At 34.1% G+C, this 14,336-nt stretch overlaps 1 protein-coding gene across 6 annotated transcripts in view; it reads right to left on the reverse strand.

Moving 5' to 3' along the window:
- Positions 1-581: 581 nt before the first annotated feature.
- Positions 582-14,336, reverse strand: part of LOC106880342 (stAR-related lipid transfer protein 3) — a 68,337-nt gene continuing 54,582 nt past the window's right edge. For all 6 annotated transcript variants that reach the window (XM_014930224.3, XM_089348881.1, XM_052966535.2 and 3 more), the window contains 8 exons: positions 14,087-14,207; positions 13,251-13,367; positions 9,293-9,372; positions 8,584-8,745; positions 6,393-6,488; positions 5,265-5,449; positions 2,518-2,611; positions 582-1,345 (listed from right to left, as the gene is read on the reverse strand). In XM_014930224.3, the coding sequence (XP_014785710.1) occupies positions 1,253-1,345; positions 2,518-2,611; positions 5,265-5,449; positions 6,393-6,488; positions 8,584-8,745; positions 9,293-9,372; positions 13,251-13,367; positions 14,087-14,207 (948 nt within the window). In that variant the 3' untranslated portion in view covers positions 582-1,252. The remainder of the gene's footprint in view (positions 1,346-2,517; positions 2,612-5,264; positions 5,450-6,392; positions 6,489-8,583; positions 8,746-9,292; positions 9,373-13,250; positions 13,368-14,086; positions 14,208-14,336) is intronic.

Here is a 14,336-nt window from a genome sequence, read left to right on the forward strand (position 1 = left end):
GCTGATGATGTACAAATTTTGTGGATAGAATAAAACTCAAATAAATGAAATCTAAAATTAACAAGAGCCAGAAATAGATAATGCTTAAAAGGAAACTTTGGCCTCCTCAGTTTGTATAAATTATTATTATCAGATGATGTGCTGGCAGAACTGTTACTGTACTGGAAAAGAAATGTTTAGCAGCATTTCTTTCGGCTTTATGTTCTGAGTTCAAATACTGTTGGGCTTCACTTAGCACACCAGGCAAGATGCTTAGTGGCATTTTGTTCATCTTTACATTCTGAATTAAAATTCCAGTTCACCAAGATTGACTCCGTCTTTCATCCTTTAGGTGTCAATAAAATAAGTACCAGTGAAACATGGATACCAATGTAATCGACCTGCCCATTTCCTTAGATTTGCTGGCCTTGTACCAAAATTTGAAATCATCATAATCATCATCATCATCATTATTATTGAAAACAAAATATGTGCAAATTTTTAATAAATGAGTTTTGAACATTAGGTTCACTGAAAAAAATAAAATCTTGAACATTCTCCAGCAAAAAAAAAAAAAAAATTCAAGAATCCAATCAAATTAATTAATTTCAAGAATATTTAATTATTTATTCATTGATAATTGTTTAGTTTCAATTTTAATGTTAAAAAAATTTTTTAATGTATGTTTGTGAATGAGAGGGAGATTGGAAGCAGGGACTGGGGAGAACAGGCATAAGAAGAATTCAGTTTATCACTTGGGTAGAGTTGTAGAGTTAATTCCCTTCATAAGGGGACATCATGTAAGCGAAAGTCTGCTGGTTTTATCTCACAGATAGTCAAAATGAATTATTTAACTTTCTCTATAATCCAGAAGTGATGATATTTTTTACATCTTGGCAGGAAGGAGAAGAAAAATAACACAATTTCCTTTCTTATCTTTTTTTTTTTTTTTGGAAAGAAAAATTTAAAGCATGAGGTGGAGTGAAGTAATGACATTGATCCATTTTGTGAGAAACATGAAATATATTAAAGTTTTATATCATAAACTTTGTCTCTCCAATTTTGTAACAGTATTGGTAAAATTATTATTATCATTATATATATATATATGAGCTGTAAAAAATACAAATTAAAAAAGAATATGATCTTTTAGACATTATGATCTTGTGATCCAGTGCTTGAGAACTAAAGAGGAGTTCAATGATGGTATATTTCCAGATAAATTACAGTCACTTTCTTGGGTATATTACAAGCAGTTTCACACCTTATATTGTCAGAGCTGCTCAACATGATGTCGTAGATGTTTTAAATAATCTAGCTGCATGCCACCCAGTGCTGAATCAACTAATTTCTGGGGTAGCATACCCTGCAACAGATTGTAAAATAAAATGTTAATTAGAGAAATTAACAAGAAAAAAACTTCAAAAACTGACAGCAGGAAAATAAACACAAACACTAATATATATATATATATATATATATATATACCGGAGTAAGCACATAAAATGTGCAACAAGGTGGAAAAAAAGAGTACTCAAATACCAGAGGTAGAGTGATATGCTTTATTTAAAAGCAGCAGAAATATAACAAATGACTTATTGGAGTTTCACGTTCCCGTTCATCGGACAGTTTTGTTAGAAATGGGAAAGGAATGACAATACAATCAAAAGTCTTTTGATTGCATTGTCATTCCTTTCCCATTTCTAACAAAACTGTCCGATGAATGGGAACGTGAAACTCCGAGTAACAGTCTTTTATTATATTTCTGCTGCTTTTAAATAAAGTATATATATATATATATATATATATATATATATATATATATATATGTGTGTGTGTGTGTATACATACACACACACATACAAAAATATACAAAAATTGAAGCAGTGAGTGAGTTAATTAAGGAAATCTCAAATGAAAAGATCAGAGTGAAGGGTACAGATTGTGTGATGCTTGTGTGTGAAGTGTGGCATTGCATGACATCAAAACAAAGGCACTGAATGCAGAATGCATGTAAAATCTGGAAAGATATGAAACAAGTATGCTCTGCTGGATGTGTAATATTATTGTGAGATGGAGTACAAATGAACTGAGAGAAAAACTGGGTACAAAAGGAATCAGTTGTGATGTGCAAGAGAGAAGACAGTGCTAGTACATGCATGTGATGAGTATGGTGGAGTAAATAAGTGCCAAACTATCTAAAAGGAAGGAACCTGTGGAAGAGGAAGACTAACAAAAACATGAGAAGAAATAGTGAAAGCTAAATCCCACAAAGGAGATGATAAGGGGGCCCAAAATGTGGTGGGACACTTTAGTGGAGAAACTACTTCTAATACATGTGAGCATAGAAAAATAAATGAAGATGAATGATGCCAGCAGTTTGGCACTTCAATGTTAAATCATTATGTCTCAAATGTTTGAAAAACAACCATATTTTGAAAGCTAAAAACTGTGGATTGATACCTGGTGGTATTTGGTCAAGGGGACTAAATGTTATGGACTCATATTACTTTACATACAGAACTAATAAAATCTTACCTTTAAATTTGTATTACAAAACCAGTAAAATTTACATTTATTAGGTTCTGTAGAGAGTGGTTCAACTAAGTAACCACCAGCACCATTTTCACCTCTGAAATATAAAGAAGTTAATATTGTCAACACGGATAAACAAAAATAAGAGAGATGTTGTTTCTGAAATAATATGGTATTATTGTAATGAATCTATAAAATATCAGTAATTACTATCACTGTCTTATCTCCCAACTCCTACTTTATACTAAACCACTTTCACTAGCCTTTCTGTCTCAGAACTGCAGGACTTTCGAATTTCTGTTGTTCTCTTTCAACTATTGATCTCAGAATAGATTAATTTAAAATATTAATCATACAACTACTGTTAAGAACCTAGCATTCTAACAGAAAAGTTTCTGAACAAGCACATATAGACATGTCTTTTTCCCCTCACCAATGTTAACTAGTCCATATTTAACATGATTGAATTAGTTCACATGCAATCAATGAACACTTATCTGAAGATGTATTAAAGTGAATGTATAAAATGATTTTTTTTTTTAGTCTTTTCTTGCATAGTCTCGTCCTTGTGTTTATTTTTACAAAACAAGTATTTTTCCAGTGTCCAAGCATTGTCGTCACTACTTTCCAACTATAGCTACGATATTAGAAGTAATTATTTGTTTCTCTAGTTATTTATTTGGTTCTCTCTATCTAGTAACTGTAAGGTCGCAAAAGTAGTAATGAGGAAGAAAAAAAAAATCATTTTATTTATTCATTTTAACAATCAGATATCAACCTTAGGGCACAACTGCTAACTCAGCAGTTCTCAACGTTTCCACTACTATCATGGACTCTTCTTAATTAAATGATTTTTTTTTCACAGACTCACCCCTCCCCAAGTTTTTAAACTCAGCTCACAGACTGCCAGTACTACCTTTGTGGACCCTCAGGCGTTTGTGGATACAAATTGGGAACTACTGCTTTACATTGGGATTTGACCTGCTAGAAATACCAGTTACATGTCCCTCAAAAATATATCCTATTATATAAGAAAAAAGAAACAAGATATATTACAGAATCTAGTTGTAAATGCACTGCTTAAAATTAAGATGGAATGGTCAAGGCTAGAATGCCTTGGATCAAAGCTTTACTCATTCAATGCACATCTGCAGCTAAACAATAACCTAGCTTACTTCCTGTAAATTTCAAAATATTTATCATTTATTCAATCAAATAACTTTATTTCCTTTTCTTTGATTACATTATTAACTCTCTATTGTTTCGTTTTTTTTTTCTTGTAATAACATTAATAAAATCTATCAAATAATCTTTATTAATAAAAAGATGATGCTAGCAGTCTGTAAACATTTCTAGATTGAAAGTCTTGAAATAAGTATCCACAAAAATAAGTTGTGGTGGTTGAGCCATTTAACATCTCTCTTAAAATGCTTTCAATTCAGAGCAAACCCAATCCACCCTGCTTTATCTGATAATATCTAACTATAAGTGTTATAATGTAAGACGAATAATATTGTGCTCATATAATAACTTCATTAACGAATGAAAAAACATTGCAACAATTCCAAACTAAAGTGCAAAATGGCAAATGGTAACTTCAGCTGTCCATCATGCTAAGGTGAAAAGAGTAAATCCACAACAATGATTCAATGTATATCTAATGTCACCTGATAGAGTCAATAAAGTGTCCCCTCAGATGAATCAAAAGTAAGCTTAAATAATAAATGATGTGGGACTGAAAATCATCACATGATAGAATCATGTCCATTGATTGGATGATACTTAAACCATGTTTAGTGTCAAGACAACTGGAATTGTCTCAATAAGAAAATCAGAAAGGTATTTTAGCAAAACTGAGTTGAAGGAAACAATAATGAATTTTACCCTTTAACCTTTTAACTGCAAAATTAAATTTCAAGGTTAATCTAGTAATGAGGTTAAATAGCAAAAAATAAAATTAGTATTTTCTGCAAGTTTTTTGTTGCCTCAATAAACTTGACATATCTCAACAAAAAATAGTTTCAAACACAATTTTCCTCAACAAAAGATATATTGGTATATAAAAATTGCTTTCTGCAGTTAAAGGTAAGGAAATTCTAAATGGATATATCTGATTTCTGCAGCAAAAAGGTTAACTTTTTAAGTCATTTGACTTATTCCCCTTGTAAATCTTTGTGAACATTTATATTTAGTAGATTGATTGACCGTCTTCCATCAAAATGTAGCAAGTAATCTTGATTTCATTCAAGAGAGCACATTTACATTTAGAGCAATTGTATATTCTATTTCCAAAACCGATAATTCCTTTAAACTCATTGAAGAGGTTTTGATATATGTTCCAAAATTGTTACCAGTCAAAATGAAACAGTAATTTATTACACATTAGATAAAAGTATCAGAGATATGGTTTCATAGCACTAATAAACTAGGAAAAAAAAAAAAATTTAATATGTTTTAGGATAATTTTAATTTGTTTTGTGACTGTTTTAATTTGCTTAAAGATTATGTTGTTTTGTAATTTGGTTTGGAATCGTTTTAATTTGCTTCAAGATTATTTTCATTTGTTTCAGATTATTTTTATTTGCTTCAAAAATATTTTAATTTGATTCAAGATTATTTTAATTTGTTTCGGAAGTATCTGAATCTTCATTAATTTGCGCTTATAAAGGTGTAAATAAAAAAAAACATGATTTTTTTGACAATCAAGTTTTCTTTTTGACAACCACTTTTGACAAAAAGTGACTACATACCTGACACATTTATCAACTGGAGGTATACTGGGAAATTTCACACTCATTCCAGTTGAAAAATATAACCCCTTTCGTTTTCCCCATTTGCGTACTACCACAAAATCTCGACTTTTCACCAAACCCTTGGCACCAGGAGCAGCAACATAGTAGGATATATCACAGTTCTCACTTAGGGGCTTGATTAACTGCAACAAGATAGCCATTATTGGCACAGAGTTATTTAAACAGAAGTAACATCATGAGCATGGCATTTCGACAAGGTTATCAATATGAACAGAGTATTAAAGAAATAGTAACAGAGTATTGATGAGATAGAAAAAGGGTATGAATGAGAGTGGAGCTGAGTATTAGTTTACATTAGAACAGAGTGTTTAGCTATGAGAAATTGCATAGAAAGAAACTTGTGCCACGTAAAAAACACCCAGTACACTCTGTAAAGTGGATGGCACTAAGAAGGGCATGCAACTGCAGAAACCAAGCTAAACTAGACTGGAAACTGGTGCAGCTCCCCTGCATGTCAGCTCTGGTCAAACTGTCCAACTCATGTTATAATGGACAATGGATGTTAAATGATGACAAGACATGAGAGATGAACAGTGTCTAGGCAGGAATAATAAGCAAGGAGACTGTATTTAGACAGGGAGATAAACATGAAAGGGTATTGTTTAGGGAAGATTATTACGAGTAACATGTAATTAAGATGTGAACATCATCACCAATAAAGTATTAGATAAATGTATTGACATGGGAAAACCTTATACTTGGATTATAACATCAAGTACAAGATCACTAAACATTATCAGTATCATAAAATGGCTATTTATACAGGAGCATCAATTTCAGTAATTATTTAGATAGAAATAGCAACATTCATCATTATTGTTGTTTTAACATCCACTTTTCCATGCTTGCATGGGTTGGATGGGGTTTACGGAGGCAGATTTTCTATGATCGGATGCCCTTCTTATTGTCCATCCTTACCTGTCCCCAAGCAAAGTAATATTTTCTCATTGCCAGGCATGTTTTTGCAGAATATTGGAAACAAATGGCAAACTAAATACCAATTACAGAAAAATGAACAAGAATTTGATTTTAGAAACAAAATATAAACAGAAACGTCCATATTACCTTACTATCTGCTATTGTTGGATTCCATGTTGGTAAATCTTCAGTTCTAAAAACCAGATCTTCCCATAATTCTTTTGCACTTATGTTTAATACGGCCTTCACAAGAAACAAACAAATGTAATTGATAGATGGGATGGTTTTTACAAATTAATCATGGTGAGTAGTTTCTAAGGCAAGTATACTTTCTACACTAACCTCTCAAGCTTTAAAGAAAGAATGCTACTTGTTCTTAGAATAACATATTTTTGATTATCAGTACAGTACAATGTCAATTGCTTACAATCAATAATCTAGCACCCTTAAATACACAATCCCTATACCTCTTAATGAATTATAAATAAGAAAATTTAATGGCCAAGAACATTTACAGAAGATATTAGTTAATTAGAGGAGACAGTTCATATGTTCTCAATGAAGCTAGCTGTAACTAGCCAGTACTGTTTAGCCAATACATTTTAATTTCCAAATGACGGGCTTTAACAAACAGTACTTTTCAACATTATTAACATATCACTTTAGAATACAACTCAAAGATGGTATCAACCTTCTTTTCAAGAATCTTATTAACTACTTCGTAATATGCACTCTGTTGAAATACACTAGTTCTCTACATTGAGAAGTCATAGTGTTGGTACTATGGACATTGAATTAGATGGAATGTCACAGGAAAGAACCACAAGATGGATTCTTCAAGCTGAGCCAATTGGCAGGAGACTTAGGGGTAAGAATAAGATGGTGGGATAATATCCATAATCTCAGTTGGTCATGCTTGGGAATCCAACCAGAAAGTGTAACAATGGCTGCTTCTGATAGGACCGTATGGAGGAGGTGCCTGAAGACTCTACCCCTCCCAAGAATAGTGAGTGAAGAAAATGGGTGAATGGGTTTTGAAATTCTGAAATTCATTCACAGAAAACTAGGTTAATAAGGTGATCACTTACTGGCTTAATGAGTTAAAGTGGCCGTTGCCAGTACCGCCTGACTGGCCTTCGTAGGATTTTCGAGTGAGATTGTTGCCAGTGCCCCTAGACTGGCTCTTGTGCGGGTGGCACATAAAATACACCATTTTGAACGTGGCCGTTGCCAGTACCGCCTGACTGGCCTTCATGCCGGTGGCATGTAAAAGCACCCACTATACTCTCGGGAGTGGTTGGCGTTAGGAAGGGCATCCAGCTGTAGAAACTCTGCCAAATCAGATTGGAGCCTGGTGTAGCCACCTGGTCCACCAGTCCTCAGTCAAATCGTCCAACCCATGCTAGCATGGAAAGCGGACGTTAAACGATGATGATGATGATCTTCTCATTAAAGCTAGCTATAATTAAAAGGCTTCTAGCTAACAACAATAGGACAATGCATAATCTGGTAATTTGCAGTGCTGATCTCAAACTCCTACAAACCAAGAGGTTAGGTGGCTGATTGACCTTGCCTAAAATCACACCCAACTATTTATTAAAAAAGAAAAGAATAATTGGACAATATAACCCCTGATATACAAAAAGGGGAATTGATGATGGCTGAAAAGCCTTTGATCTACTTCTACTTAATCAGATGTGACCTGTATTCTATTGTAATTCTTATTTAGACCAGGTATGGACTACCTTTTTGTAGGAGCTGCTTTGTCAGATATTGCTCATCATACTTCAAACTACAAAAATAATTTAAAAAACATCATCACCATAGATTACTCTCGGTCACATCATTTAACGAATATCATACGTAGTAGAGAATATACTATATATTACCCTTGGTTACATCATTCAATAAAAACTGCATATTTATTAAATATATTACACTACGTAACGCCAGTTAAATATAATTTGACCAATATCATGTGTAGTACAGAGTACACCATATTATTATTCTATGTAAATCATTAAAAAAAAAAAACAATAGAGTCAGACCTAAAGATTATATTACAAAATTTTACTAAAATGTTATTATGTTTATATAATTATGACATTACATGTATCATTAAAAAAAAATCATAAAGACCTGCATGAGGGCTGAGTGTCAGAGGTTGACCAAGACTGCTGTAGAGCTTGGTTAATAAGTTTTTATAGACATTTTAACCATAATAACTATACAGATAATGAATGCAAACTCAATATTCTTATACATGTAAAATGGTAAAGGAACAGAAGAAATGTAGTTCCCCAACATGTTCAGTTGGGGAACCACAAAAAATTCTTACCTGCAGGAAAAATATCTTATTCCCCACATTGGATTTTTTACTTAATACACAGCCTTCTGTAGCATCTTTTCCACACTGAAAAACCCAGTTACTTTCTGATTTGTATAAAGAATAAACTTGTTCCCAAGAGTCTTTCCCCAATTTTAAGTATGACAAATCCATCTGAAAAGAAAAAAAATATATTTTGATCATTTAACCCATAAGCATTCAGATTTGTCTTTCAAATATAATGCCTTATTTATTTGCATTTTTTTGAATTAATCATGCATTATCTTGTAGCTTTGAGATTTTGATGAGGTAACTGCTAATTTTTAGAATGATCTTGTATGATAGGTGTGAAAGGCTGAATATGGCCAGTTTGAACTTAAAATGGGTAGAATATTTTGGCTGGATATAGCCAGTTTAAATACTGAAGGATTAAATACGAGGTTCTGAAATATACCAATGTCTTTAAATTTAAGTGTAAAAAGGTAGTCAACAGTTTCTTCTTCTTCAAGGTGGTTGCAATCAAGATGCATTTCATCAAGAATTTCTGCCCCTGTATCAGCTTCAGTAGGTCTTATTTCTTATTAATCTTTTTATTTCTAATTAATCTTTTCTTTTCTAACCATGACCACCTGCCTTCTCTTGCACCATTTGCAACTAAATCAAACTAGAAACAATATTAACAAGTATAACAAAGAGCAAAGTTGAAGAGATGTGAACTTACTAGAGTTTTGTTATTTAAAGTTTGTCTGTGCACTGTTTCGTTATATTGATTGGTTCCTTCCATTGGCTCCTCATCTGAACCTATATAGAAATAACATTATGAGAAGTTAACAGTGACAGAAGCAGTATTAATAGCAAAAGGCAATCTTTATCCCCAACTTAACGTGGAGGATGAGTTAGAAAAAACAGATTATTGTGTTATTTACATTGAGAAGATCTCTCATTTGGAATGTGGTACATAAAAACACTTTTATTTATATCGTTGAAAGAGAAGAACCATCTGTTACAGCTGCCAGAACTCTCAGATTATGTGATTTCACCCTGCTATGGGATCTTCAGTGAGAGATGTCCAGCAGTGACATAACAACCAAATCTCCCATTAATGATATGTAGAATATCAGTGTCTATTCAGGCGCTGGTGTTGCAAATAACCAGTGGAATTATTAAAATATAATTAGTGACACAAGCAGTATTAATATCAAAAAGGGAATCTTGATCTCCAACTTAACCCATTACTTCCCATAATTCTATTAACTGGAATTTTTGTTATGAAACTTTGATTTCTAGCATAAAACAGCCTTAGAAACACGCTGGAATGATCAAAATAACATTTCAAAATAACATTTTAAATAAAAATAAGCGAGATATTGGGTGAAAAATTAGCAAACCTCATTTGAATATCAGAGAAATATACCTAGTAGATATAGCAAAAAGGTTAGATATGTGTAAATATTGACAGATAATTATGAAATTTGTAATTTTTAATTGATCTCATATGAGATCACTGGTAAGTAATGGGTTAATGTGGAAGCTATGTTAGAACATAGATAAATGCGTTTTTTTTACCTTGAGAGGATCTCTCATATGAACTTATTGTGCATAAAAACACTTTTATTTATTTCATCGAGGGATGAAAACCATCTGTTACAGCTGTCAGAACTCTCAGATTATGTGATTTCACCCTACTATGGGCTCTACAGTGAGAGATGTCCAACAGTGACATAACAATCAAATCTCCCATCAATGATATGTAAAATATCAGTGTCTATTCAGGTGTTGGTGTTGCAAATAACCAGTGGAATTATTAAAAGGTAATTAATAGTGACAGAACCAGTATTAATACCAAAAGGTAATATTTATCTCCAACTTAACGTGAAGATTGTTTTACAACAAAGAATACTGTGTTATTTACCACAAGAAGATCTCTCATGAGGAGTTGCTGTGCATAAAAGCAATTAATAACATAAAAAGAATTAATAGTGACAGAAAAAATATTAATACCAAAAAGCAAGTGCTTTAAGCACCATGAGTCTGTATAAGAGATCCTCTCAACATAAACAATGTGACTGTGGTAAGAAGCTTGTTTCCCAACCACATGGTTCTTGGTTTAGTCCCACTGCATGGCACTTTGGGCAAGTGTCTTCTACTATAGCTTCAGGTTGACCAAAGCCTAGTGAATGGATTTAGTAGATGGAAACTTAAAGAAGACCATCGTACACGCACATACATATATATACATGTATATGCCTGTGTGTGTGAGTCTTTGTGTCTGTATTCATTCCCCCATCATCGCTTGACAACTGGCGTTGGTGTGTTTACGTCCCCATGACATAGCGGTTTGGCAAAGAGATCAATAGAATAAATACTTGGCTTAAAAAATAAGTCCTGAGGTCAAATTGCTCGACAAAAATACTTCAAGGCAGTGCTCCAGCATGGCTGTAGTCAAATGATTGAAACATTAAAGAATAAAAGAATCCTTTATTTTAACCCAACTTTCAAATTAAGTTGGAGATTAAGATTGGCTTTTGGTATTAGTACTGCTTCTGTCACTATTAATTTTTTTTTTTTTTGATAAGCTCACTCACTATTTGCAACAGCAGTATCTGAATAGACACTTATATTCTAAATATCATTGATAGAAGAGTAAGTGAAGGATGACAATAGAAGTGGCATAGGGAAGAAGTGATAAATATTAATACAGAGAAGGTGAAAGTGATGTGTATTGGCTGCAAACAGGTAGAGTGATGAGGATGATGGTGGAAGGATTGAATGTGGATATTCTCCTGTAACATCCATCATTATACAAGCAGCATCTCTGTGTGTTATGTGTTTGTGTGTGTGCGGGGAATGTGTGGACAGGGAAATAAGTAACAAGGAGAAGAGTAGCAAAGAGACAAGAAGATGTCAAGAATATGGTTGAGGAAGTCAATGTCTGTTTGAAAGGATACACACTTGCAAACACAGTCAGACACAATCACATTGACAAACACACAAATGCATACACACATGTGCATACCCAGATCCCAGTCTCCATCATTATCCCCATTTTAACATACATTTCACAGTGTTTACATAAGTGTTTGGGGTCATCTCCAGCACTGCATATTGCCAGTCAACATGATCCTCTGTCATCTCCTCCATCAGATGCATATCTTTAAATCAATTAAATCAGTATTTATTAATTTGTCTCAAATTTTCCTTGGTTTCTCTTTTCTATAAGTTCCAATAATCTGGAGTGCTTGGCACTTCTTTATACAGCAGTCAGTCTCCATACCCATTCCAATGTAGCCTTCTCTCTTGCACATTACGTCTAATTCTTCTTATACCAAGCTTTCATCTGTATACTGACATTCATGAACATTCCCGTTACACATTGTGCAGAGCATGCTTGCTTCATTCCTTTCCTTTCAAGCCTTTGCAAATCCTCTGTAAGAACTACATCTCAAGACTTTGCTAAAATAACTTTAAGACCCTTTGAAAAGAAAGTGAACAATCAGAAATTTAAAGAAGTACTAGTGGAAGCATTTGATGAGAAGGAGGAAGAGATCATCATCATCATCATCATCATCATCGTTTAACGTCCGCTTTCCATGCTAGCATGGGTTCGACGATTTGACCGAGGACTGGTGAAACCGGATGGCAACACCAGGCTCCAGTCTGATTTGGCAGAGTTTCTACAGCTGGATGCCCTTCCTAACGCCAACCACTCAGAGAGTGTAGTGGGTGCTTTTACGTGTCACCCGCACGAAAACGGCCACGCTCGAAATGGTGTCTTTTATGTGCCACCCGCACAAGCCAGTCCAGGGGCGCTGGCAACGATCTCGCTCGAAAATCCTACAGGTGCCAGTCAGGCGGTACTGGCAACGGCCACGCTCAAAATGGTGCATCTCATGTGCCACTCGCACAAGAACCAGTCCAGGGGCACTGGCAACGATCTTACTTGGCTTGCCGGGTCTTCTCACGCACAGCACATTTCCAAAGGTCTCGGTCAGTAGTCATCGCCTCGGTGAGGCCCAATGTACGAAGGTCTTGCCTCACCACCTCAGCCCAGGTCTTCCTGGGCCTACCTCTTCCACGGGTTCCCTCAACTGTTAGGGTGTGGCACTTTTTCACGCAGCTATCCTCCTCCATTCTCACCACATGTCCATACCAGCGCAATCGTCTCTCTTGCACGCCACAACTGATGCTTCTAATGTTCAGCTTTTCTCTCAAGATACTTACACTCTGACGGGTATTCACATTGACATTATAAACATATAATGTAGAAGAGATCTGGAAGTTCCTTTGGGACAACCTATTGAAGGGTAACAGAGCAAATCTGTGGCTGGTGCAAAGTTCCATCCCGACCATGGGTGATGTGGTGGTGGTGGAATAGTGTAGTATTCAGAGTCACAAAAGCAAAGAAACAGGAAGGATTGGAAGAATGGGGTTAGTAAAGAAATATACCAGATGGCTAAAAGAAGAAAAACTTGGTGACAGGTATATTTAGAAAAGGAAGAGGTGAGGTCAGATAAGTCACTGATCCAAGAGATGAGGAATAGAAAGTCTACAGACAGACAATTTAGTTAGAAGATTGCAAATTAAGATAGTGAATTAACATATTCAAGGAAACTAATATTTGAGTCAAATTCACCGCATACATTCAAGGTTGGAAATTTCTAAACCATTAAAGTACTTACTTGCAGGGCTGTCTATAGGAGAATGAAATTCATCAGTTGTAGAAATAGCATCAGGATTCTCGGGATTATTACCTCGTAGTAAAGGAGTTCGTTCAGATATAGCGGGAATAAGAGTTCCTAAAGAAGAAAATAAATAAGTAAATAAATAACAAATGAAATATTAAAAAAACAGGAAATGAAGATTATATGATTTATGAAGATTAAATTATTTATTATGTGTAAACAAGCAGAATCTACATGTGATATCATAATTTTTACTATATCTGCCAGGTCAAAATAAGCCACCTTTATTACATATACAGGGTGTTCAAACAGTCTCTCCACAGTAGATATTTTATTGCAAAATAAATGTTTATAAGATGATATAAGACTACAAAAGAATATATTAGACTTTACAAGACTTAAAAAAACTTTATAAGAGGTGTTGAAAGTGTCATCTTTCATTTTCAATACATAAAATCTAATTTCTTTTTTACTGCCATGTGAGTACTTCCTTGGCTGATTTCCATTTCCTGTGGCAATTTGCATAAGGGCTCACCAACAATTTATCAGAAATATTGGAGAGTGTTTTGTCTGAAAGAATGGTAGGCCTACCGCTTCTTGCTGTGTCTTCCACTGAGCCTGTGTTTCTAAATCTTATGGAATCCCACAATGTCATGATGTGGAACAACAGTATTCGGAAAAATTTCACTGAACTTCTGTTTCACAGTGTCTGTGCATTTGTTTCCAGCTTGAAACACCCATTCAACTAAAAATGTACATTCTTCAATTGTTAGCATGTTGACAAGCTGTGTGTGTGTGTATAAAACAGAAAATGTAAAAAGATGTATACTTACTAAGTAAATATCTTTTCTCTTGTGGCAGAACTTTGAAATCTAAGAACCATGTTTCAATCCAACAGATAACAAAGGAAACCAGAAGTAAGGCATACGTCAGGGAGTTTGAGGCATAATTAAACTGTTAATAGAGAAAGACATGGAAGGTGAGTAGTACCAGATATTAAAGTATGTAGGAACAGAATATATATATATATATATATATATATATATATAGATATAGATATGTTTTGATGAAAATTGTTCATTG

This window comes from Octopus bimaculoides, chromosome 3 (genome assembly GCF_046866305.1).
Source record: "Octopus bimaculoides isolate indiv1 chromosome 3, ASM4686630v1, whole genome shotgun sequence".
Classification (NCBI taxonomy): domain Eukaryota; kingdom Metazoa; phylum Mollusca; class Cephalopoda; order Octopoda; family Octopodidae; genus Octopus; species Octopus bimaculoides.